The sequence below is a fragment of the Felis catus genome, chromosome X, assembly GCF_018350175.1.
Source record: "Felis catus isolate Fca126 chromosome X, F.catus_Fca126_mat1.0, whole genome shotgun sequence".
Taxonomy (NCBI): Eukaryota; Metazoa; Chordata; class Mammalia; order Carnivora; family Felidae; genus Felis; species Felis catus.
In genome coordinates, this window is record NC_058386.1 from 123073826 (window position 1) to 123097305 (window position 23480).

General features: G+C 53.6%; 2 protein-coding genes across 12 annotated transcripts in view; one reads left to right on the top strand and one right to left on the bottom strand.

Moving 5' to 3' along the window:
• MTMR1 (myotubularin related protein 1) overlaps positions 1 to 2851 on the top strand; it is a 64181-nt gene extending 61330 nt beyond the window's left edge. For all 9 annotated transcript variants that reach the window (XM_023249240.2, XM_023249237.2, XM_023249233.2 and 6 more), the window contains one exon: positions 1395 to 2851. In XM_023249240.2, the coding sequence (XP_023105008.1) occupies positions 1395 to 1556 (162 nt within the window). In that variant the 3' untranslated portion in view covers positions 1557 to 2851. The remainder of the gene's footprint in view (positions 1 to 1394) is intronic.
• A 1118-nt stretch (positions 2852 to 3969) lies between these two features.
• The window catches only part of CD99L2 (CD99 molecule like 2), a 97085-nt gene continuing 77574 nt past the window's right edge, over positions 3970 to 23480 (bottom strand). The window contains exons 6-10 of one of the 3 annotated variants that reach the window (XM_023249241.2): positions 12796 to 12834; positions 12249 to 12368; positions 9101 to 9118; positions 7863 to 7928; positions 3970 to 6606 (exon numbers count right to left, since the gene is read on the bottom strand). In XM_023249241.2, coding sequence (XP_023105009.1) covers positions 6542 to 6606; positions 7863 to 7928; positions 9101 to 9118; positions 12249 to 12368; positions 12796 to 12834 — 308 coding nt within the window. In that variant the 3' untranslated portion in view covers positions 3970 to 6541. The remainder of the gene's footprint in view (positions 6607 to 7862; positions 7929 to 9100; positions 9119 to 12248; positions 12369 to 12795; positions 12835 to 23480) is intronic. The other 2 variants (XM_023249242.2, XM_023249243.2) reach the window with 2 other exon arrangements.

Consider the following 23480-nt stretch of genomic DNA (forward strand, 5'->3'; position numbering starts at 1 on the left):
GATTTATTGTAAAGGACATATGAGGAAAGGCAGCATGGAGATGTCAGACAATCGTCTCGGGCCCTGGGCGCATGTGGAATCGTGCAGTCCCCTGCACAGGCTGCCCCTCTCTGAGGTCACGGTAGTAACAGTAGTTTGACTGCAGAACGTTCCCTTGTGTGATTCCCTGGGAACCAAGTGATCCTGCAAGAGGCTTCAAGGCTAAGAGGGGTGCTGTTGCCCACATCACGGTGGCCTCTGGGATCAGCCGCCAATAAGGTAACTTTCCCTTGCTTTTGGGGGCCATCGCCATCAGATGCACATTGTCGTCCGTTCCCTTCTTCCTGTGGCCTGCTCAAGAGTTTGTTTCTTGCTGGTTCCCAGGCACCCAGCTCTCCTCCTCCTCTGCCTCTCCCCCTCCCTCCTGTCTGTGTGTCTCATCTGTGTCTGCCTCCTGGTTCCTTCCAGTGAGGCTGATCGCCATCAGCAGCCCTGACGGGAGAGCTCAGTCTCCAGGGAGCTGGCTGAGGCTTTGGGGAAAGTGCCACAGGCAGAAGGGACAGCACATGCATGGCGTCTTTTAAAACCTGGAAGATTCTGGAATGTAGGAGGGGACAGGAGGCAGGACCTGGGGAGAGATGAAGAGAGGCAGGCTGGGGCCACACTGCACGGTTTTGAGGCCAAGGTCAGGGCCGCAGAAGGAAGCCACTGGACGCCGTTAGGTGGGCATCACATAGCCTGGGTGAGGCTTAGGGCCCAGGCGTGTGGTTGCAGTGTGCACACTGGATCGGGGACAAGGGGAGGTGAGTGGGCAGAGACAAGGAGAGAAGCCCCCCCACGTGGTGCCTTCTCTCCTGGGTCTGCCTCACCCCCAGCCTGGGAGCCCCAGGAGGGAAAGGTCAGGTCTTGGGTCTCTGGGCTTGCTAGGGGAGGGAGGGAGTACATGCTGTGACCCCAGTAGTCAGACCTGGTGTCCCATATGTCTCAGTGCGGTGGGGCTGGAGGTGCTGTGCACAGAGCCTGTCCTCCCTGTGCAGGGAGGCCGCTGGGCCCCCAGAGGCTCCACTCTTCCGGCACCATCCTGTCCACGGGCTGCTGCCTAAGCCTATTGCAACCGATGAAAACGAACACAACTTCAGGTTGTAGAAGGTGGTGATTTAATACTATTCAGTCAGCAGGGCAATTTATAAAAATGCAAAACCGCAGAGGGCAGGGGGGCTGGGCACTGGTCACCTTTCTGCAGTGTCCTTAGTTGACTGCTTCTCCCTGAACCAGCCGAGCAGTGCGCCAGCTGCCACCCCTGGCTGGGGGGGAGGGTGGGGGGACACTTGGCAGATGGTGTGGCAGGCTGATCGCACAAGGCGCCTGGTGCCTGGGGACGGGCCCGCTCACTGCGGTGGTTTCTGCCTCCCCAGATGCCCATTCACCAGAATCTCAAGGAGCTGCTGGCCGTCAAGGCAGAGCTGCAGAAGCGGGTGGAGGACCTGCAGCGGGAGGTGGCCACGCGCGCCTCGTCCTCGTCCGAGCGGGGCTCGTCACCGTCGCACTCGGTCACCCCCGTCCACACCTCCGTCTGACGGGGTGTGGAGGGTGGCACTTCCGGCGACTCCAGTGGGCGAGGATGTCCTGCCCGGTGGCCCAGGCGAGGGACCGCAGCTTGTGCTCTGCTCTTCTAGGCTTGGGCCCGACGTCCTCCCATTCTGGAAGGCACTTTCAGCCACTGACCGTTTGTGTGGCTAGGACCGCTCCCACCATCGTCAAGTGCTTTTTGTTCTGTGACCCGTGCCCCTCCTGCCGGCGGTTTGTGGCGGCACCTATTGCACCTACCCCGTGAACCGCCCGCCAGTCCAGCCGCTGGGGACGGGGAGGGAGCATGGGGTGCGGGGCTTCAGGTCTCTCTCCAGTTCCTTGGAAGGTAAATCCTTCATTTTCAAACGCACCCTGTTCACTTCCAGACCGCGTGCCAGCCACGTGGCTTCCTTCAGCTCTTTGCTCCAACCTGAAAAACGTTTTGAACTGAACTACTGGGTGGGGGCGGGCCCACCGCTGCCACCACGTCTCCCGTCCCCTTCATGCAAGGGGCCTCCTGCACCAGTTACTGCTGTGTACATAGAAGGCATTTTTAAGAAAGAGAAACCGGTCTTTATTTTCCTATGCCCTTTTTTTACGTTTAGACGAGGAGGCGTCTGCTTCCACGGGCTGGGCAAGCCCTTGCGCACAAAGCTCACGCCAACTTGATGTGGTACATCTGGCACGTGATTCGAACGGGGCCCTGGAGATGGCACAATGTCCTGTCCTCCCCCCAGACACCCGTGCTCGCCTCCCGGGCCGCGGCACCGGCCCTTCCTTTACTGCCGCCAGCTGTGTGTGCCCACGCGAGCCTGCCCCGTCCCGCAGCTGCCTGTCGGAAAGGTTTCTCGTTTTATAGAGACCCTGCGGCTCCGTTTGTTCTCGCCACCGCATGGCCATCGTCCCCAGCTGCCCCCGCTCTGCCAGGTGCGTTCCCCAGCTCCGCTTACTCGTGCGGCTGCATGGTGACCCTCGGCTTCCCTGGAGCTCCCCTGAGCCAGCAGTGGGGTGGCCCGGGGTGGGGTGGGGGTTCTGGAGCGGGCGGTGCCACCCTCCCCTGGAGGTGACCCCGAGACCCACCTGTGCGATTGAGAAGCAGAACAGACCGTTCTCCTGGAGTGTACCTAGCACAGAACTCTAAAACAACTTGAATACTGTTACCTAAGCAGTTCTTTTTGTCTTTTATTTAAGTGTACTAGAATGTAAAACCTTTATCGTTCCGATTTTTAAAAACTGGTACAGTATCGTATTTGCCTCATCTGATGCACTGTATTTCGATCTGTAATTAAAATAATATGTTTGCTCCGCGGTCTGGTTTTTTAAATTCCGATTTTTCCCTTGAAAACAACAAAACCTTCAATACCTGTTATTTTATGTGTCAAGCACAGTCAATAGACATAAAGTGCCTTTACGGGATTTAATTCATTTACTAAATCATAAACGCAGTCTCTCACGGCTTGAGTGTTTTGGCCCAACTGGGTAAGTACTCCGATTTTAACATCTGAAACGCTCCTCACACATAAGCCTGAGAAAATGTTGACCCCATGGGTCCGGGGACCCCAGAGTCAGGTGCCACTCTGAGGGGGCCGGGTGCTCTTTCCAGGCCCTGAGTCCTAGAGCCGGAAATGGGAGACTCCCAAGAAGCACCGGGTCCATACCCCAAGTCTACAGCAGGCACAGGGGCCTTTTGGGGACCTTTCGCTGCCCCCCCGCGGGTCTCCCTTCTTGTAAGGGCCTAGGGCCCATGTCCCCCCTGCAGCAGTCACTGCAGCTGTGGTCCCCAGCGGTGACACTTGAGCCACAAGGCTGGGAGGGCCGCCTGCTGTGCCGGCCCCCCCCGCCGGCCATGGAGACCTCCTTCAGCGAAGCCTCACCTGGCGGGTGTGCGTGCGAGGACTCGCCGCTGTTTACTATGTGGCCGGTGCGGCACACACGGGCGAGGACCCGGCACCCGCTGCATCGCGCTCAGCTCTAGTGTCCGGCTGTGCTGTTTGTGAGCCAAGCCACGGGGTTAGGACAAGGGCACCGTCGCTCCCAAACAGCCATCCTGCAGTACGGCTAGAATGAGCAAGGCGACGGCACACACCTCCGCCCCGGACCCCGGCCGGCTGTGAGGACGGCAAGCGTGGAGACGGCCTCTGCCCGTCTCCAGGTGGCCCCAGACACTGCCACCCCCGACAGTGGACCTGGCACAGGGCAAGTCCCTGTGCGGCTCCAGGCCCCAGCTCCTGGTACCGGAGGAGCTACCCAGGAACCCGGACACCAAGCCATTCACCAACGGGTTACATGGGAGGACTCGAACCTTCTGGAGAAATGCCTCAGGCTGTGGAGGAAGGGAATAAGGTCACCTCCTCATCACGAACTCCCTCAAGAAAGAAGCCTCACTGGACAAAGGAAGTGCCTTCACGACACGATGAGCTGTTAGGTTCCATTTTGTTTAATGCAAACACAAGACAGTTGACAATTCACGTTGAAACACAAGCACACAAAAAGTACAGAGAATTCTGACCCAATCTCCATTTCTTCTTCCTCGGACAAAGCGCACAGGCACTCCCAGCTCGGCGGGCCCCACGGCACCCCGCCAGCCAGCGGCCACGTGCCCTTCCTCCTGCGCTCAGCGCTCGGTCATCCACACTGCGCCCCCACCGCCCGGTTAAGCTGAAACGGGTCACGTGTTCTCCACTGGCCCTTCTAGTTCCCGCGGGCTTCCACATCATCTGGGGTGGGCCTGGGGCCGTCAACGCAACGTTCAATTAGAGTTCCAAGAGGCGACGCTTCTGCGGGCATCGGTGCCCAGCACCCCGAGGGGCGGAAGCTCTGAAGTCAGATGACCCAGTGACTTTCCAGGCCCGGCCCGTCACCAGGAGGGCCGGGCGCTGGGGTACGGCCGTTCTCACAAGGGAGCGCAAAACAGGTCTCTTAACTGAAGTCGCTGCTGTGAGTGAAGGGACTCGCACGCAGCACTGACTGTACATCAGAGCGGTGGGAGTGCAGGGTCTCCGCCGCCACAGAAGCCTCCCTGTAAAGTCATAGCTGACAACGGGGGGCAGGGGCACAGCACACGCAGCCTCCTTCCGGGCCACCGTGACTGCTCGGACTTCCCTGTGGCAGGGAGAGAATTTACCATGCACGGCCACTGCCTTGTTTTTCTTCCTTCGAAATGCCTCGGGGACCTCGCGGGGCAGCCATCCGGACTGGGGGAGCCGCCCAGCGCTGCCCTGATCCCTGCCCAAGTCCTACCACCTAGGACACTGGGTGGCGGCAGGCCAGGGATCCAGAAACCCTCTACAGCTGCCCAGCACCAGCGAGGGGTGGGGCCGTCGGCCCTCACCGTCCGTGGCAGGGATGAGCCTGGCCAAGTCGACGACCCCGAGGCTCTACGCAGAGGGGTCTCCTCAGTGCCACACACCCGCCTCGCACGCACACGGTCGCGCTGGGGGAAGGGGCCTTTCAGGGCCATGGACACGCACAGACATGGGTCTGCGGGGCAGCCTGGGGATGCGCGCTGCAGCAGAGGACCATCCCATGTGTGTTTTTATGACAGCTGCAAACCCCCGGCACACGAGGCGTGTGTTCTACAACCTGCAGGGCCCGCCCCGATTCGACCGTTTTGTTACAAGTTGGACTCGCCTCATCCCAGCTCAGCCGACGCCAGGGCGCTAACACACAGCCCGTACGATGCTTGGGGCTGTCGGCAGCGAAAGGGGGCGCGTGCAGTCGTATCTATAGGACCCCGCCTTCCTGCTGACCTATGCTTCTGGAAGTGCTTTTGGACACGACACGCTGATTATCAGTGGATGGTGGCTCCAGTTTAGCTCGGCCTCAGCAGAGCTCCCGGGGACAGGACCACATGGGGGCCAAATGGAACGTTCCAGGAAGCTAGCCCAGACCAGACAGCTGCGGGCCGGGTGACAGGCCAGGCCCTGGGTTTTGGTATTTAGCGCAGTGAGCATAACACCCCAAAGGCTCTTCAGAACAGGCCAGGCAGGGGAAGTGGACACATGGACTCAGCCAGGTTTCAGTAAACCAAGGACACGTCCCTTTCCCCATCCCCCTGCCACGTCAAATACAGTTTCAAGCAAACAACATGCATGCTTCCAGCTTCGCTGCTCGTCCTTGATGTCTGTAGCTTTTGTGGCTTAAACAAGAATACAGAGTGGAAGGGGAGCACTCATTTCAATGCATCAACGATTCCTAAAAACTAATCACATCAGCTGGGAGACCGCACCAAGAATTAGACCCGAGAGTCACAGCTTCCTACTTGTCCAGAAGGTTCCTAAACTCTCAGGGTAGGACTATCCAAACATGCATGTTTGCCCTTCAAGAAATGAAAGGCCACCACTTGGAGCAGCTGTCTGGGAGCCCAGCAGTGTAAACGCTGGGACCGGACCGGAAAGAAGGGTCGAAAGTCGCCCTCCCCACCCCCCCCCCCCACTGTCCCCGGACCCCGACCCCCACTAGGTGGTGTGTGTGTGTGTGTGTGTGTGTGTGTGTGTGTGTGGTTACCTGATGCTCGCCGGTTTGCTCCAAGCAAACCAGGTTCTTGCTGGATCCCTACGCATAGCACTTGGAGGCCACTGCCAGGGCCACGCTGAGTCAACGCAGCGTGTGGGGGATCATACGACCCTGGGTTCAGAGTCTCATCCCCTGAGCAAAAAGGTCCTCCCGCCCTCCCTCATCTCGGTCTCCCCAGCCCCCAGCTCCTTCAGGCCCGGGGACAGGCTGGCCCTGGGGGGTGGCGGCCCGGCGACTCGGAGGCTGGTGCTGGCTCTCCGCCAGAGCCGGCTCTCGGATTCCACACCGAGCGTCTTCAGGGCCCCTGTGGCTGGGCCGGCACGGAAGCCAAACTCACACACACCCACAGCTCTTCTGGAAAACTTAAGACGAGAAGCCAATGACGACAGCGAAGCAGTACGGCAGCTGGGGGTCCAAAGGAAACAAGGAGCCGGTCGCAAGTGGTGGCACCATGTCCGCCCGCTGCGGAGCGGGGCCCTCAGATCCGGGGCGCGTCGGGGGGCGGTGGCTCCGCGGACTGCGTTTGCAGCGTCAGGTATTTCACTAGGGAGAGAAGACAGCGGTCAGGAGGGCGTCGTTTCCACCCCGCACGGAAGGTACACATGCACGATCAAGCCCCTGCCGGGGCGGAAACCTGCTTCCTGGCCTGTTGTGTCCAGAGGCTGGTGCAGCTCAGCCTCTCCTAGCCAGCCTCCCCTCTCGCACGCCCTCCATCCCCAGAGAGGAGGAGGAAGCTAGGCAAACCCTGTAGACAGCTCAGCCTCTGTTTCCTCATCTGGAAAATGGGAATGCTCCCGACGGGGCTTGCTGGCCAGTGGTAGAGGTGCGTGAAGGGCTCGCTGTTTTAAGAATTACTACAGCGAGGGGGGCACCGTGGGGGCTCCGTCGGTTGAGTGTCCGACTCTTGCTCGCAGCTCGGGTCATGATCTCATGGTTTCGTGAGATCAAACCCCGTGTCGGGCTCCGCACGGACAGCACGGAACCTGCTCGGGATTCGGTCTCCCTCTCTCTGTCCCTCCCCAGCTGTCTAAATAACCATGAAAACAAATAAAAATTACTACAGTGAATGCCACCGTAGAGTCTGTTTTCCTCTGTTTTATTCCGGAACCGCAGAGTCCAGTCAGTGTAGGACTTCCGGGTACCCGGCCTAAGCAGCAGTGTGCGCCACTTTTCCCCGTCACCCAGCACCGGGCCTGTCCCCACTGCCGCCTCCAGCTCCAGTGACAACGCACCCCCCCGGCTCCCCGCCTGCTCCTCGTCTTCACCAGCACATTGTATCTGCGACACATATCTGCCTTGAGAGGCTGGCTGCTCCTCACGAAGCCTCCAATCGCCAGGGGCTCCTGCACCCAGAAAGTGCTTCAGTGCAGGAGGGGCAGGCAGGGAGGGCCGAGGGCTGGGATAAGAAGCTGTGTTTTAGCCGAGTTCCCTCGGGCCTGTGGCAGTTTTCAAGATGAAAAGTTACGGGTCTAATTTGAAGGATGCCCCGCAGCTCCGTTGGCATTTGTGTGGGAGGCACCGGTTGTCGCCAGCAGGGAGCACGGTCCCAACAGTGTGCAGAAGTCCCTGACGTGCTAGCAGACAGCCCTGGCTGTGGTCCCTGTGCCCCTGGTGGCGTGAGGCTGGAGACTGCCTCATCAAGGGCAGAGCACAGCAACCCCTGGGACCCCGTAGCCCCCTGCTCTGGCTGGAAATTCTAGAAACGGACGCCTCTGTGCTTCCCTAGCAAAGTTGTGCTTAGTGCCTGGCCCACCGACTAGCGGCCCTTCAGCAAGAGACCATGAGCCCTAAGTTCTCACCTTGGGGTTCCTCACTCACAACGGCTTCCAGGTTCTCTCCCTTCACATAGTCTGCATTCAGACCCTCTGCAAAGGGCAAAGGGCAGAGTTGGTGACTGACATAGAACCAAAGGGCCCCCGACCAAGCCCAGGGGCTCTCGTCATTGTCCTCAGAGATGACACAGGGCAGTGGCCTCTGACCGCCGTCCCCGTAGGGCAGGCGCTACCCCGTGTGGGACCAGGGACAGGACAGAAGGCACCGGATGGCAGGGTCAGCACTACCCACGGGTCCACATGCCAGCCCAGGGGCCAGGAGGGTGGGGAAGGAGCCAAGCGCCACATGAGTGACTGACAGATGCAGGGTGGAGGGGCAGATGGCTGAACGGGGCTTCCGCCTCCGGCCTTCCCAGCAACATCCGCAGCTCGGGGCCAACAGGCTCTTCCAGCCCAAAGCGGTATGTGCTGTCCCCACCCTAGTGCAGAGGAACCCGGGCCCACCCACCACTGCTCTGGTCAGTCCTATGGCCTTTCTCCCCAGTGACTTCCATGAGGGGCTTGGGGACTCTCCAAGCATCTGCCACATGCCATCACTCGGGTCCCTGAGAGGCACCGTGTGGGTGCAAGAGCCCGAACTCGGGACTCAGAGCGAACCCTGGCCTGCTGCTACTTAGGCAGAGTCAGGAGTCCCTGTTGTGGCCCAGGAGAAGCCGGGGACCGGAAGCCCGTAGCAGAGCCCAGGGCCCGTGGGAAAATTGGGCCATGGTTCTCAGCCACCACACGACTGAGCAGGTGCCAGTCTCCGTCCCGCTGCCGCCCCAGGCTACACCCAGGCTCCCTGCCTGCCTGCCCCAGTGCTTGCCGAGCTTAAGGTAGACAGCACACGGGCCCAGGAGGAATGTGGGCACTGCTCGGTGGTGGGTGTGGCTGGGCCACCATCTGGGACAAGGCAGGTGAGGGACCCAGGGAAGCTGTCTTCTGCCCGTGGGAAGCCCTGTCGGTGTGCTCCTCAGCGATGACCACCAGTGGGCATCTGGGTTCCCGACGGGGCCCCTACCCTCCAGTCCATGCGTCCCCGCAGCCAGACCCACTTGGTATGGGGACCTGGCCGGCACCCTCCCAACACACACCAGGGCAAGCTAAAGATGGTTATGGTCACAGCCAAGTCGGTGAGTGCCAGGGAAGGGGTCAGGGTAGACAGCAAGAACAGCGGGGTGGGGAGGGTGGACGATGAGGAAAATGAAGTCAAAGCATGTCATTACCTTGACCTTCTGCTGCATCTGAAGGCAAGACACAAAGCTTAGGACTCTGGAGTACCTCGCCCCCCAGCAACAGACCACAGGGGCCTCCTGTGAAATGCACTGACCCTGTCACTGTAACTTTGTCACTGAGGGCAGAGACAGAAAGCAGAAAGTCCCCCAAGTTTGGGCCCCTCTGGTGGCAGCTGAGGCTAGAGGTCCCTGAGAACCACGACGGGGACAGGCTCTCCTAGTAGCCACACGCCATCTCCCTGGGGCTTCCTGGTGACGGGGTGCAGGACGGTTTCTGCTCTGCCTTTCCCGACCTGCGTGCAGCTGTGGCCGTGGCCACCGTGAGTAGAGGCTTGGCGAATGGGGTGGGAATGGCAAGTCCTGGCCCCCAGCTTCTCAGGGAGCTTAGTTACTCCACAAACATCCATGGGCTGCTCCCAGTTCCAACCCAGCCTCGGTGCCAGGGACACATCAGTGGACGAAGCGCACATAGTCCTGAGAGTGATGGGGGTGGGGGCAGGGCAGTCACTGCCACAGGAACCAAGCCCAATTCCGCCCCACCGGCTCCACGCCCGGCCGGCGGGGGGCGCCATGGCCACACTCGGCACAGGCTGCCAGGGCAAGCAAGTTTCCTGGGAGGGTGCCCAGGCCCAAGGATCAGAGCAGCCAGGTGAGGAGGGGGGACAGCAGAGCGCGGAGCACTCAGGGACAGGAGTTTGGCTGTGGGGGGCAGAGGTTGCCGGTGTGGCTGGAGCTAAACCAGGAAAGGCTTTCGGTGGCCAAGCTCAGGGGCTGGACCGTGACCTGGAGGTCAGCGGGGAACATGGGAGGTCCAGGCAGAGCTGCCCCCTCTGGCCGCTCAGAGAAGACCGTGGGGGAGATGGGGGCAGGCAGGAGGCTGACGGGACCATCCACATGGAGGACAGGCAGACCTGGCCCTGGGCAAGCAGAGGCCACGGCAGTGGCGATGGATAGGGGCGGCCCCAGAGCAGACGTGCACAGGGGGCACCAGCCACGGGGGGCAGGGGGCCCACTGATGTGAGGGGAACATGGGGGCCAAGGAGGAGGCCTGAGAGATGGAGTGAGGCTGCCCTCACAAAGAGGGTAAACCTGGGTCCTCTCGCAGCGTTGCCACACAGCTTTCAGGTGTCCCCAAATTGGACTGGCACTTGCCCTTGGTGCCCCTCCCCCCGCAGCCCCAAGACAGACATGCGGACGCACAGTCACGAGGCCTATTTGCTGCTTTCCCCCTTCCTGTCCCTGCCTCCTGGCACCTGTGTGGGACACAGTGCTTCCCGTCAACGGTCCTCCGATGCTGTTCCCTGTCTCCTTGCTGATAAAACGAGGATGCCCTCAGACCCAGCGGGGCGAGGACCCCCATCCGGCGCCGGGGAGCGCCAGGCAGGTGGGGAGCACACAACGCCTGGGAAGCCGTTCATACTGTAACCATGGGCCCAGCTTTTAGATAGGTTCCCCGTTGGGGTGTCTGGGTGACTCAGTCGGCTGAGCATCCGACTTTGGTTCAGGTCATGATCTCACAGTTCGTGAGTTCGAGCCCCACATGAGGTTCTGTGCTGACAGCTCACAGCCTGCTTCAGATCCTCAGTCTCCCCCTCTCTCTGCCCCTTCCCCTGCTCATTCGCTTTCAAAAATAAACATTAAAAAATGTAAATAGTTTCTCTTTTATCCAACCTGCTTCCTAACGTCTTCACGCCATCTCCTGGCATATGAGCCATCTTGCCCAGCTTTGATAACAACGGACTGTACGCATCTCGGTGGTGGGGCAATGCCAAAGCACAGGAAACAGTGGTCCCCCAGTGCCATGGCCAAGTCCTCAGCTGTGTGGAACCTATGCATGGGACTTTATTTGGAAAATGGTCTTTGCAAGTGTGATTAAGTTCAGGATCTCAGGATGTGAAGGCCGAGGCAAAGATTAGAGGGATGCAGCCATAAGCCGAGGGACACCTGGAGCTACTAGAAGCTGGAGGAGGCAAGGAAGGATCCTCCCCTACAGCCTCCAGAGAGCACATAACCTGCTGATGCGTTGATCTCAGACTCCCGGCTTCCAGAACCATGAGGGAATGAATAGATTGTGTCATTTTAAGCCACCTGGTTTCTGTGCTTTTGAACTAGGACAAGGGATAGCTCTAAGGACAATCCAGCTTCTAGTTCAATACTCCTTCTCGACACTTCCCTGTGGACAGTACTTTACAGCCAAGCTGGTGGGTCCATGGTGGGTCAACAGGATCTCAAGCATGGCGACCATGAACAGTTGTGCAGGTTGTGCACTGAGACATGAACGGTGCCCCAGGAGTACTGCTGTGCACAGCCTGTGTAACTGTATGTGGTAGCCCTGGTTAAGAATATTGTACAAGAGCAAGGGAAGCAAATATGATTGCCAGAGGAAAACCAGGTAGACGCTTCTGCAATATGTACATCTAAGTATTCTGGGGACCAAGTTCATTTGCTGGGAAGCTTGGCCCCAGGCTATAATTAAGGGCAGAGGCCGCCTCACAGGACATGCTCCTAAGCTTCAGAAAAGAGGAAAGCCATGCGCGTGTTTTAGAGATACACCCTCAGCAAGGAGGGACACATCAGAGCTGTATTTGTGAAAGCAGCCAGGGTGCTCTTCTCACTCCCCCTCCCCGGCATCCCCCTCCGCCCTTCCCCTCCCCCCTCCGCCCAGCACAGGTCCCCGCAGGCTGGGCAGACACCGTTGTGCTGGTTGCTATTCGACTTACGACGCAGACACGCTGAGCTATAGCAGAAAATGAACGTCTAGCACGAAAGTGGGGCAAAACCCACACTCCGTTCTGCCCCTTGTGCTCCTGCTCCTCTAAAGCCCTTCGACATCCCAGCAGCCTGGCTCTCGAGCACCCGAGGCCACGGCCCTGTGCTCCCGAGGCGGCCGGCAGCGCGAGCAGGTGAGGCCCGAGGTGGAGTGCAGACCCCAGGTTCTGTCCAGCTCTGTGAGACATGGTATCCCTGTCCCCGGGCGCGGCCCCCAGAGATCCGGCCACCTTACACTCCAGTCCGGCCTTGACCTGTCCATGCCGGAAGGCCTCATCGGGAGTTTCCCTCGGGTGGGCTGCGGAACGGGCCCGAGTGTGCTGTCCCTGCCCCTTTCCCCAGAAAGACCCCGCGGGGTGGCCGCACTCACGCTGGATGCTGAAGCAGAACTTCTTCTGCTGATATGAGATGTAGCTGGAGACCGCGCCGATCAGGGCCATGGCCAGGGCACTGGCCACGCCGGCGATTGTGCCGGCCTCTGCCGACATTCCTAGGCAAAGGAGAGGGTGCAGACGTGAGGCAAAGGAGGGGGCGGTGCCGCGGCTCGGACCCCTGGCTCTCCTCCAGCCACTGAGCTAAGCTCGTTCAGATGCCCATGACCCCCACGCCAGCATGACAGGGTGCAGACACTTGCAGCTAAGGCGTCTGCCAAGGCCTTTTCATTGTCCATAAGGCTGTCCACCTTGTGAAGCCTGAAAGTTGGCCGTGGCCTCTGGGTCTCAGGCCGGCAGCCTTGCCACGGGACCACCTCCCTGGGGATCCCGCTTTTCCTGCTTCATTCCTTTAAATCACTGCATCCCTCTGCCACCGGCCTCACGGTTCCCTACTTGGGGACACTGAGGGGAAAGGTCGGGACGCTGGCAGGCCGGCACTATGTCCTTGGGCTTTCCAACACAGACCTCGGGACGCAAACCCACCGGATTCAGGGTTGTCATTGTTGCCATACCGACCATCACCTGGAGAAAGAAGAAAAGCACTTAGTGTCTGCTGTGAGCCCGTGACCCCAAGGCTGGGGGACAGCCTGTTCCCAACTCACTGACCCTTCTGCTTCCACCTCTGCCACAGAGCCCCCACCAATAAATCCCCATGGGGCTTCTGCCTGACTGTAGCCGGATCTGCTTCCTGTGGCCTGTCATCTGCAAAGCCCCAGCTGCCAAGCGGGACTTTTTCTTTGTAAAATGACAGTGACTGTGCATAGAGCACGTGTTGATCCCAGCTCCTCATACGCAGGATTCTTTGCAAACCAGTGAGGCTCAGAGAGGAGGGACCTGCCAGCAGGTGGCAGAGCGGGGCCCATGCCAGACGAGACTCATTCTGAGGGACAGCACTACGTGTACCCCTGTAAGAAGTATTTATTCTTGGGCTGATTATACACAATGCTTACATAAATCTGTTTCTTAAAAAAAAAAAAAACAAAATCAGCTCTTAGCTACACATTCAGCACCCTAGCGAGAGGCTGCAGGACCATGTGATGACCCTGACGTTTTTAAGGCCTTCCACCTCTACCTTGGCACACAAGCAAAGGATGACTGACAATCTCTCACCCAGTATTTTGAAATTCAAAAGGCTCTGCAATATCATGGGAATGGAGAACAGATTAGCGGCTGGCAGGGATGAAGGTGGGGGGAGAGGGAGGGAGAGGACTGTGTGGGGACAGAAGTGGTCTTTATCGGGGCCCAGTAGTGGTCACACGCGTCTGTACCCGGGGGCGTGACAACACCATGCAGAATTCCACAGACACACACACTTACCTCCTCCAGCCCTCCCTCCTCAGGGCAGAGTGCTCGTTAATGGAGGGACGCTGCGTCCCCAGAGCCCAGGGTTTTTACGGGAACCCGCTCTGGGGTGTTGGAGGCAACGAACTCTGGCATTTCCTTCACCAGTCGGGAGTCTGGGGACGTGTTCCTGCGTGGACTGTAACACGTGTGTGTCCGTGGGGGTGGGTGCGTGACGGGGGAGCCCGTGGGGAGGAGGAGGCACAGGGAAAGTCTGCACACTCTGCTCAATTTTGCTGTGAACCTAAAACTGCTCTGGAAAGTGAGGCCTATTTTGGACAGAGTGCAGGGGGGAAGAGAGTGAGGTTTGCTATGTTCCCACTTAGGGCTGAATCCTTGACTTAAAGAACCCTGATTGGACATGAATGGTTATCTACAACACAAGGAGAGCTGGCTTTTGCAAAAGCACAATCAGTGCCTCTGGAGAGTTCCGAGCAGAAAGGATGACACGAGGTCCTCTGCGCATTAACCTGTCACCAGCGAGGTCACTCGTGACGACCTGGAGTGTGACTGCTGGCCCTTCAGCTGTGCTGCAGGTGGCCACCATCAAGGGTGGGGGCAGGCCCCCCACCCAGGCGTCCTCTACCGGTGTGCGCACATCACCAGATTTCCAGATAGGTCCGAGCAATTCAACCCATTCTTTCTTTCACCGCAAGTCTCTCTTTCCTTACTGTTTTTTTAAACATGGTTGATATATTTAAACAAATTTTTAATGTGAGAGAGCACGTGTGCATGTACACAAGCTGGGGACGGACAGAGAGAGAGGGAGAGAGAGAGAATCTCAAGCAGGCTTCACACTCAGCACAGCCAACGTGGGACTGGAACTCATGAACTGTGAGATCACGACCTGAGCCGAAATCAAGAGCTAGATGCTCAACCAACTGAGCCACCCAGGTGTGCCCCTCCCTCTCCTTATTAGTACTTGGTCACGAGGACATAGCAACTTGAACCTCACAATCTGTAAGACCGTGAGCGAGGAGAATGTTACACGAAATGTGAACAGGACGGCGTTATTCATACAAGCCAAGAAGTGGAAACCACCCCAAGGCCGATCACTTAATGAACCGGTAAATCAGATGTTTTTGGAATATATGAGAAGGGCTTAATAATCCTTAATGTAAAATGAGCCCTTACGAATCAACAAGAAAAGATGCAGACTCCAGGAAAACAAAACAAAAGACAGGCACCGAATGTGAAGAGGCGATTCGACACAATATACTAAGAGTGTCTAAGAAGATCTCGCGTTCAAAGAAATGCAAATGTCAACAGGACAGCATTCTACACTGATCCAATTTACAAAGATTTCAAAGCCAGAATATCCAGTGGAGGTGAGGATACGAGGAAACAGGCATCCATTTCCTTCCCAGTGGTGTACACTTGCTGTGACCCAGCAATTCAACATCTAGGAGTTTATCTGGCAAATGATGGCGGTTGTATATTGGCTAGGATAAACCCTCTCAAAACAAGTAGTGGTTAAACAAATTCTGGTATAACATTACGTAATCATTAACACGGTATTTTACAGTACTCTTTAATGACTGACAAGGATACTCAAGATATTCTTTTTTAAAAATAATTTTTTTAAGTTTATTCATCTCGGAGGGAGAGAGACAGAGTGTGAGCAGGGGAGGACCAGAGAGAGAGAGAGGGAGACACGGAATCCGAAGCAGGCTCCAGGCTCTGAGCTGTCAGCACAGAGCCTGACGCAGGGCTTGAACTCATGATCTGTGAGATTATGACCTGAGCCAAAGTCAGATGCCCAACCGACTGAGCCACCCAGGTGCCCCTTATAGTCAAGATATTCTTGAATAAAAACTGGTTTTAAAAGAGTAGCATGGTCCCATTTTTACAAAAAGAAATATTTACCAATGTATTGTTATGTACAGAAAAAGTACCGCAAGCATATTACTCCCAAAGTATTACTGGTGATTCTTCCTAGATGGTGAAACAGTAAAGAAGTACTTTCATATAATTTATAAAAAATGTTAAAAATAGACAAGCCCATGATGTCCCACAACTTGAGGGACAGCTCACAGAAGCTGTTCCACAGCTCACTGGCAGGATCTTCATTTTCAAGGATAGGATGATTTTTTTTAAATTTTTTTTAATGTTTATTTTTTGACAGAGGGATAGAGAGAGAAGGGGGGGTGAGGAGGTGCAGAGAGAGAGAGAGGGAGAGAGAGAATCCCCAGCAGGCTCTGCACTGTCAGCACAGAGCCCGACACGGGGCTCATACTCATGAGCCATAAGATCATGACCTGAGCCAAAGTCGGAAGCTTCACCGACTGAGCCACCCAGGTGCCCCAAGGACAGTATGTTTTATATCTCCACGTGCCTTCTGAGTCCACAACTATGTACCATACTTGCATACCAAAGAGACTAGCGTTGCCCTCTGATGTTCGAGAAACTCCCCTGCAGAGCAGATCTCATGCTGCAATTTGCTTTAAGTACAGAGACCTGTCCATGTAGATAGCTACGTGCAAGACCATAGCTCTAGGGACAACTGGCTCCTGAAACTACGATGACTGCTGTAGCCACAGCCACCCCCATAGCTAGAACTCCTCCTATACCTACGGTGACTGCTGTACCCACAGGGAGCACTGGAGCAGGAGGCATGACCTCCGTGAGGAACTCCTAAACATGCCCGGTCATTAACACAAGAGTTCTATCCATAGCATCTTCAAATACAAAAGCTAACAATGTGCACGCGTGTGTGTGCATGCATGCGCGCACACACACACCAGTCTTCACTCACAGTGAGTGCCTCACACGTGTGATTTGCCAAGGGCATGGAGAGTCATGTACCAGTGGGGAGATTCTATCTAGAACTGCTGGGGGGTGGGGGCGGCGGGGTTCAAGTATTCAGGACTTTTGTAAATATTGTAGACTTCCAACACGCACAGCTAGGGCTTCCAGATTTTTTTTTTAATGTTCATTATAGAAAAACTGGTGGCAGAAATGAAAAATAAAAAATAAATTAAAAAGTTAAAAAAATATATAAGGAAAAAGACTTGCTTCAATTGACCCATGGATACAAAGTGAAACCAAACTGGAAAAAAACGACCAGAACACGGCTGCCTAAGCTGACCACTGGAGATATCATTCCTCATTGTTCTGGAAAGTCTCTAAGGCCTGGATCTCTTCCATCCCCCACCTCAGAGATGAGAAAGGTCACCCTCCAGCCAGACCACCAAACAGCTACTGTCCCAGAACAATCTTTGAGGAAAACCCTCCCAAGACCAGGAAGGCTGTGGCCCTGAATGACGGCCTGTCCCTTTGGGTGCCCTCCCCGGCCCGCTCTCCCCTCACATCCCTACTGGATTCCTTGGGTCAACTTATCAAGGGGTTTCAGAACACATCAGCGCGGGTGATCCAGGTGTACTCATGACACCCCTCCTCCACTCCAGATCCTTTACCAACTGAGAACAGATGCAAGGAGCCAGAGGAAAATCAGGCAAAGCATTTGCTTCATGAAGGGGCCACACAAGTCACCATCACTGCTAAGGTTACGGCTTCCACCAAAGCGTACGACGTTAAGGGGCACAGCCTGTGGCCAAATGGAAGCTTCCTATTCATCCCCTCCCGTCTCACAAAATCCCCTTGGAGCTCACCTGGCAGAAAGCTGCATTTACAGACCAGATCACAGAGTTCACAGCCTCTAAGAGCGTGCTTACCAAGCCAGCTGCACAGAGGGCCCTTCAGGGTCCAGGAGAAAGCATTTCATGCCACGACCCCATCACAAATGGGGCCCAGAGGGTCATCAGCCAAACCAGTCACGTGTCGCTCTCCCCTTCACTGGAAGGCACGCATGAGAGGGCTTGTTCTACTTTAGTCCCCCTCATTGCAGCAAACATTTATTGGGGTGCCAGGGATACGCGAGAAAAAAGGCGCCTGCCTTTGGGAAGCCAAATCCAGCAGGGGTGAAAGCGCGTGATTCAGGACGGTCTGTGCTAGCCTACACCGGCAGGACAGAGGTTCTAGGAGGAGAACAAAGGCAAGATGTGCACCCCAGGGCCGTCCTGAGAGCGGAGGTGATCTCTGAGGCCTCAGTTAAGGGAGGGGTAGCTTAGCACTCGCTGGAAAATGAGCGGGAATTCATGTGCCCAGAGAGGCGCACCTACCAGTCCGTCTGCATATTGGGAGCTGAAAGGAACCTGGTGCTGTGTGGCGGAGAGACCAGTCAGCAGGCCAAGGGCGGAAATTATCCTGGAGGCAGCGGGGGGGCCCATTTGTTTTGGCTTCCTTAAACATTTTTCCCTATAGTAAGAAAAATTTCACGCATACTAAGAAGTTGAAAACATCATACCGTGAACACTCCTACCCACCATCTGAATTCTGTAAGTAACGTTTTGCATTATTTGCTTTATCTTATGTCCTTCCATCTGTCTGCCCATCTATCAGTGTCTCTTATGTTTATGCTGCATTTCAAAGTCAGTCGCAGACATCAGTACACCTCACCCTGAACCTATTATCTATTACCCAGGGTTCCACATTTGCTTACGATGCCTTTTCTAAGGTAAAAATTTACAAATTTACACTTGATAAGTTCTGGCACATGCATACACCTGTAGAGCTCAAGCCCCCACCAAAATATGCAATGGCACCGTCACCCCAGAAAGTTCTCTCACATCCCTGTCCAATGAATCCCCTTCCACATCCCAACTCAGGCAACTACGGATCTCATTTCTGACATTATAGATCAGTTCTGCAAGCATTCACATTTCATAAGATTGGGCTCATCTAGTTATATACCCTCTTTTCACAGACTTCTTTCACTCAGCATAATGTGTTTGACACTTACCCACGTTTTCGTATCGGGAATTCATTCTGTCCTCTGAATATATAAATACATCACACTGTCTATCCGTTCTCTTGTTGGTACTGGGCTGTTCCCAATTTTTTGTTTTCCTATTATAAACAGTGCTATGAATATTCTTTAGAAGTCTTTTTTGTACAGAAGCTGTCATTTCTTGTGAATAGAAGTGAAACTGCAGAGTCACTGACTAGGTCTATACATTCAGTTTGATAGGAAACTTTACATTCCTACCGCCAATACATGACACTTGCAGTTAACCCACATCCGCACCAACATTTGGTATTGTCAGTCTTTCTAATTTTAGCCATTCTGGTGGGTGTCTTATGGTAGCTCACTGTGGATTTAATTTGCATTTCCCCAATAAATAATGATTTTGAGCAGCTTCACAGAACTCTATAAAGTGTTCAAATCTTGCGCTCATTTAAAAAAAAATTTTTTTAATGTTTATTTTTGACAGAGAGAGAGAGACAGAGCATGAGCGGGGGAGAGGCATAGAGAGACGGAGACACAGAATCCAAAGCAGGCTCCAGACTCTGAGCTGTCAGCAGAGAGCCCTATGCGGGGCTCGAACCCACGAACCGCAAGATCATGACCTGAGCCGAAGTCAGACGCTCAACAGACGGAGCCACCCAGGCACCCCTTGGCTCCTTTTTTAATTGGGCTATTTGTCTTTTCATTATTACACAATAGTTTTAAACAGACGACTGACCATATCCGTTTCATGTTCCTGATGGTTCTGTCAGGCAGCTGTCTGGAAGACAAACGGGGACCAGAAGGCCAGTTACGAGGTTAAAGTAAGGACCCAAGGGGAGGAAATGCGGGTGCAGGCTTGAGGGGAAGCAGAGAATATTCAGCAGAGGACTTCAGGCAGAATGGAGTGAGGAGCCCAGCAAATCCTCTCCTCACAAAGCAAATGTAACTCTGGCCAATCCAAGACAGCCATATCCAGAGACACATTTAGGTCCAGTGAGAAGAGCAGCTAGTCTGCCGAGGGGCAGACAGGCCACAAAATCCTGCAGCTGCCAAAGACTCACGTGACTCGGAGCACCATCAGCTACACCAAGCAGTCAACTGGCCAGGGATTCAGTACGGAGGTGAGGAGCTAAGGCAGCCATAGGGGACTTGATACACTCTCCACATAGCCTTCCTTGCCCTGAAGCTGAGCACACGCCCAGCAGAGACAGTCTGGCCCTGGCTGAAGACCGGTGGTAGAGATCGACAGAGCAGGCCGAATCCAGTAACACAACCTCACACTTATGGTCAACTGATTTTCACCGAGGGAGCCAAGACGGTTCCGTGGGGGGAAAGCATAATTTTATCAGAAAATGGTGCCAGGACGATCGGATAGCCACATGCAAAACGATAACCGTACGCAGATTAACTCAAAATGGAACGGTAAAGACCCAAATGTAGAAGCTGAAACTATAAAACTTTTAGAAGACGTAAGAAAAAAAACCCTCCATGACCTCGACTGTTCTTAACCAGTAAAGCATCATTCACAAAAGAAAAAAAATTGATCAATTGCCCTTTATAAAGAAATAAATATTCAACAAACAACACTCTTAAAGAAAAAAAAAAAAAGACAGCCACACACTGGGAAAAAGATTTCCAAGATCATATACCTGATAAAGGACTCATATCGAGATCATATACAGAACTCATAAAAGCAAAACAAACAAACAAATAAAACAAAACAAAAACTTGAATTTTTTAAATGGGCAAAAAACCTGAACAGACTTCACCAAAGAAGAATGTAAAAGATGTTCAACATCACGGGCCATTAGGGGAATACAAATGAAAAATGAGGAGATACCCCTCCTAACTATTAAAATGTCCAGAATCCAAAGGAGCTGACAATTCCAATTGCTGACAAGGACGGGGAGCAGCAGGAACTCTCATCTGTTGTTCCAGAGCAAGCAAAATGGCGCAGCCACTTTAGAAGAAAGAGAGCTCAGTAGTTTATCATAAAGCCAAACATGGACCCACCATGCACCCAGGTACTCACCCAAGGGAATTGAAAACTTAGGTCCACACAAAAACCTGTATGTAAATGTTTAGAAATGTTTACAGCAGCTTTATTTATAATCATCAAAAGCTGGACACAGGCAAGATGTCCTTCAACAGGTCAACAAATAAGCAAAAGCAGTACATCTGGACAAAGGAATATTATTCAATGCTAAAAAGAAAGATACCATTGAGCCATGAAGAGATATGGAAGAACCTCCAATGCATATCGCTAAGCAAAAGAAGTCAGTCAGCAAAGGCTACATGCTGTAAGATTCCAATTATAGGACATTCTGGAAAAGACAAAACTATAAAGAAGTAAAACACAGTAGTGGTTGCACTAATGGAAAACAGATTGGGGTTGCGGAAGGGCTGGGTACGAAAGGGATATATAGAACATTTCTGGCGATAGAACTGTTCTGTATGATACCTGGGTGGTGGACACGACTATTTGAATTTGTAAGAACCCATAACTGTACATCGTGAAGAGTGACCTTTAACGTATGCGAGCAAAAGAATGAAACAAAGCATCAACTAGGTGGGTGGGAGATCCCGGGATGGAATGCAGACTGTGACAAGTGGGTCTAACTGCTTGAGAAACATAGGACACAACTGCCGGATGGAGGTGGAGGGATAAAGGGGCTGACCCAAGTCACCTTGAAAAATGCTCTTTCGACTGGAAACTGTAAGGTAAAGACACAAGAATTTACACATAAACCCTGTACTCTCAATAGTAAAGCTATTTCTCACAGAGGCATGAGCTGACAATTCTGACTATGCTACCCGTGGTACCACAACTGAGCAAGTAAGCAAATGGTTGACGAATGGCAGGTTTCTCCCTGTCAGAGTGGGGAGTTACAGAAAGGAAGACTAAAATAAAGCTTTCAGCACCGGATTCCAGTTGGAGAGTTAAGTAGGAATTCATGTTGAGGTGAATGTACATGCTGACGAATAGAGAAATAATTACAGATACATGTGTGTACATGGTTTGGTATACATCCATGTACTTATCACCAACTTCTGCCCACTGAAAGGGTAGAGAAGTAGCGACATCTCACAAAGGGATGAACACACTCAACACTCAGATCTTTGTTTCTAACAGCGATCGCTTCCGGTGAGGAAGAGAACGATGTACTGAATAGGATCCCCAGGGAAACATTCCCAGCAGGCAACGGTGTTTCGGAGGTGAACAAGACCAAGGAAATGGGAGAGCACCAGGAGAAGCTAGGAGAAAAGAGTGTGAGGCAGCAGATGGTTACTAGGGAACAAAGAGCAACTCAAGAGTGGGAGCAGAGGCTTGCACACAGTAGGTGGCTGACGGGACCTGCTGACAAGAGACTGCCAGTGTCCCCTAGGAACAAAATATGGGGCTCCTGCAAGGCCAAGAGAAATATTTTCATGAGAAAAAAAAATACGTAACAGATAACCTATTATTTCAGAAATAAACTCCAAAACCATAGTTGAGTCAATGTGCCTAAGACCCAAAGCTGGAAAATACATTAATTAGGATTGTTTTTATGCTGAAGATCATCATGTACAGAAATATGTTTTATCTTCACTCATGGCATCCGCATGTCCGCACAGAGGCGAGTGTCTGAGAATTTCATCGTGTGCTCATCATAACCATGTTTCAGGCTCACACTTGTATTTTTTGCCGGGACCCCCTTTATTTTCTTTTAATGATGCTTATAATGACAGACGGTATAACTTAAGCTAACAATTGATTATTCTTTAGAAGAGAAATTCAAATATGAGCCTAATTAAAGAATTTCCCAACACTTCTTCCTTGCTAAAACATGTACCGTTAATAAGGAAGCCCCCGACGTGCCATTCAGACTTTCATCTGTGCGCACACTTCCACACGCTATCACTGCCCGCACCTCACCATCTGGAAATACCATTTGTCACCCAGGAGTAATTGGCCAATTTGCTGGGTTTGCCCTTTAAACGTTCCATGTTCTTCTGACACCTGTGAGTTTCATTTAAAGGCTTTTAGAACTTTTTACTCAAGATGACATTGTCTGGAAAGGGGTTTTGAAGGACAGATGTGACCACAGTATCCTTTAATCAGAAGAGAACACGGTTCCATATGAAAGGCACACGGTCCCCACAAGAAGGGAGCTCATGCTGATGCCACAGCCAGGACTGCAGGGAGCGTAGCAGGGTTACCAGCAGATACACACCTAACTCGTGCACATATAACCACAGTAAGTCACAACCACAACTTACCGTCACAACAGGCTACAACCGCAAGTAACAATCACAAATTCCAACCATAACATATTTTGTCACATTGAATCTGGCTGACAGTCTCTATGGTAGGATCAGTTCTTGATGTGTATTTAAGATAAAAGGTTTAAATCTTTGGTGGTTTGGGGGGAGGGCGTGACTAGAAAGGGTTGGCACGAGGGAGTCTCCTTGTGGTTCTGTTTTCTGCATCCCGATCGGTCATGGTTACTGAAATTCACACACATGACAAAATTTCATAGACCCACGTGTGTCCGCATGCACGCACACACACACACGAGTACACGCACTCGCTGATGCAATGTCAATCAGGCCTATATGTGACTTAGTAACAGCCTGTATCAATTTGACAACATACTATGGTTATGTGAGCTGTCATCATCAGAGGAAGCCGGGTGAAGAGTACACAGAAATTCTCCTGAACGATTTTTATAATTTCCCATGAGTTTTAAAGTATCTTAAACTAAAAAGATATTTTAAAAGATGCCGGACTTGCTATGGGTCTCCTAAAAAATGCTGGTCATGATGAGCTTTGCTCTTTGCATCCCAAGGGTGACAAGATCCCCAGGCTGGAGGTGGGAATTGTTCCCGGTGAGTCCCCTGACCCGTACCTGGCGCTGCCTGGGCAAGAGGCTCCGACTCGGTATGGAGATCCTAACCCATGCGGCACCTTGGCTTAGGGACATCAAGGGGAACAACGTGGCTTTTCCGAATTGGCTTATAAATCCCGGCTTTGAGCAGCACAGCCCACATTGTTCCA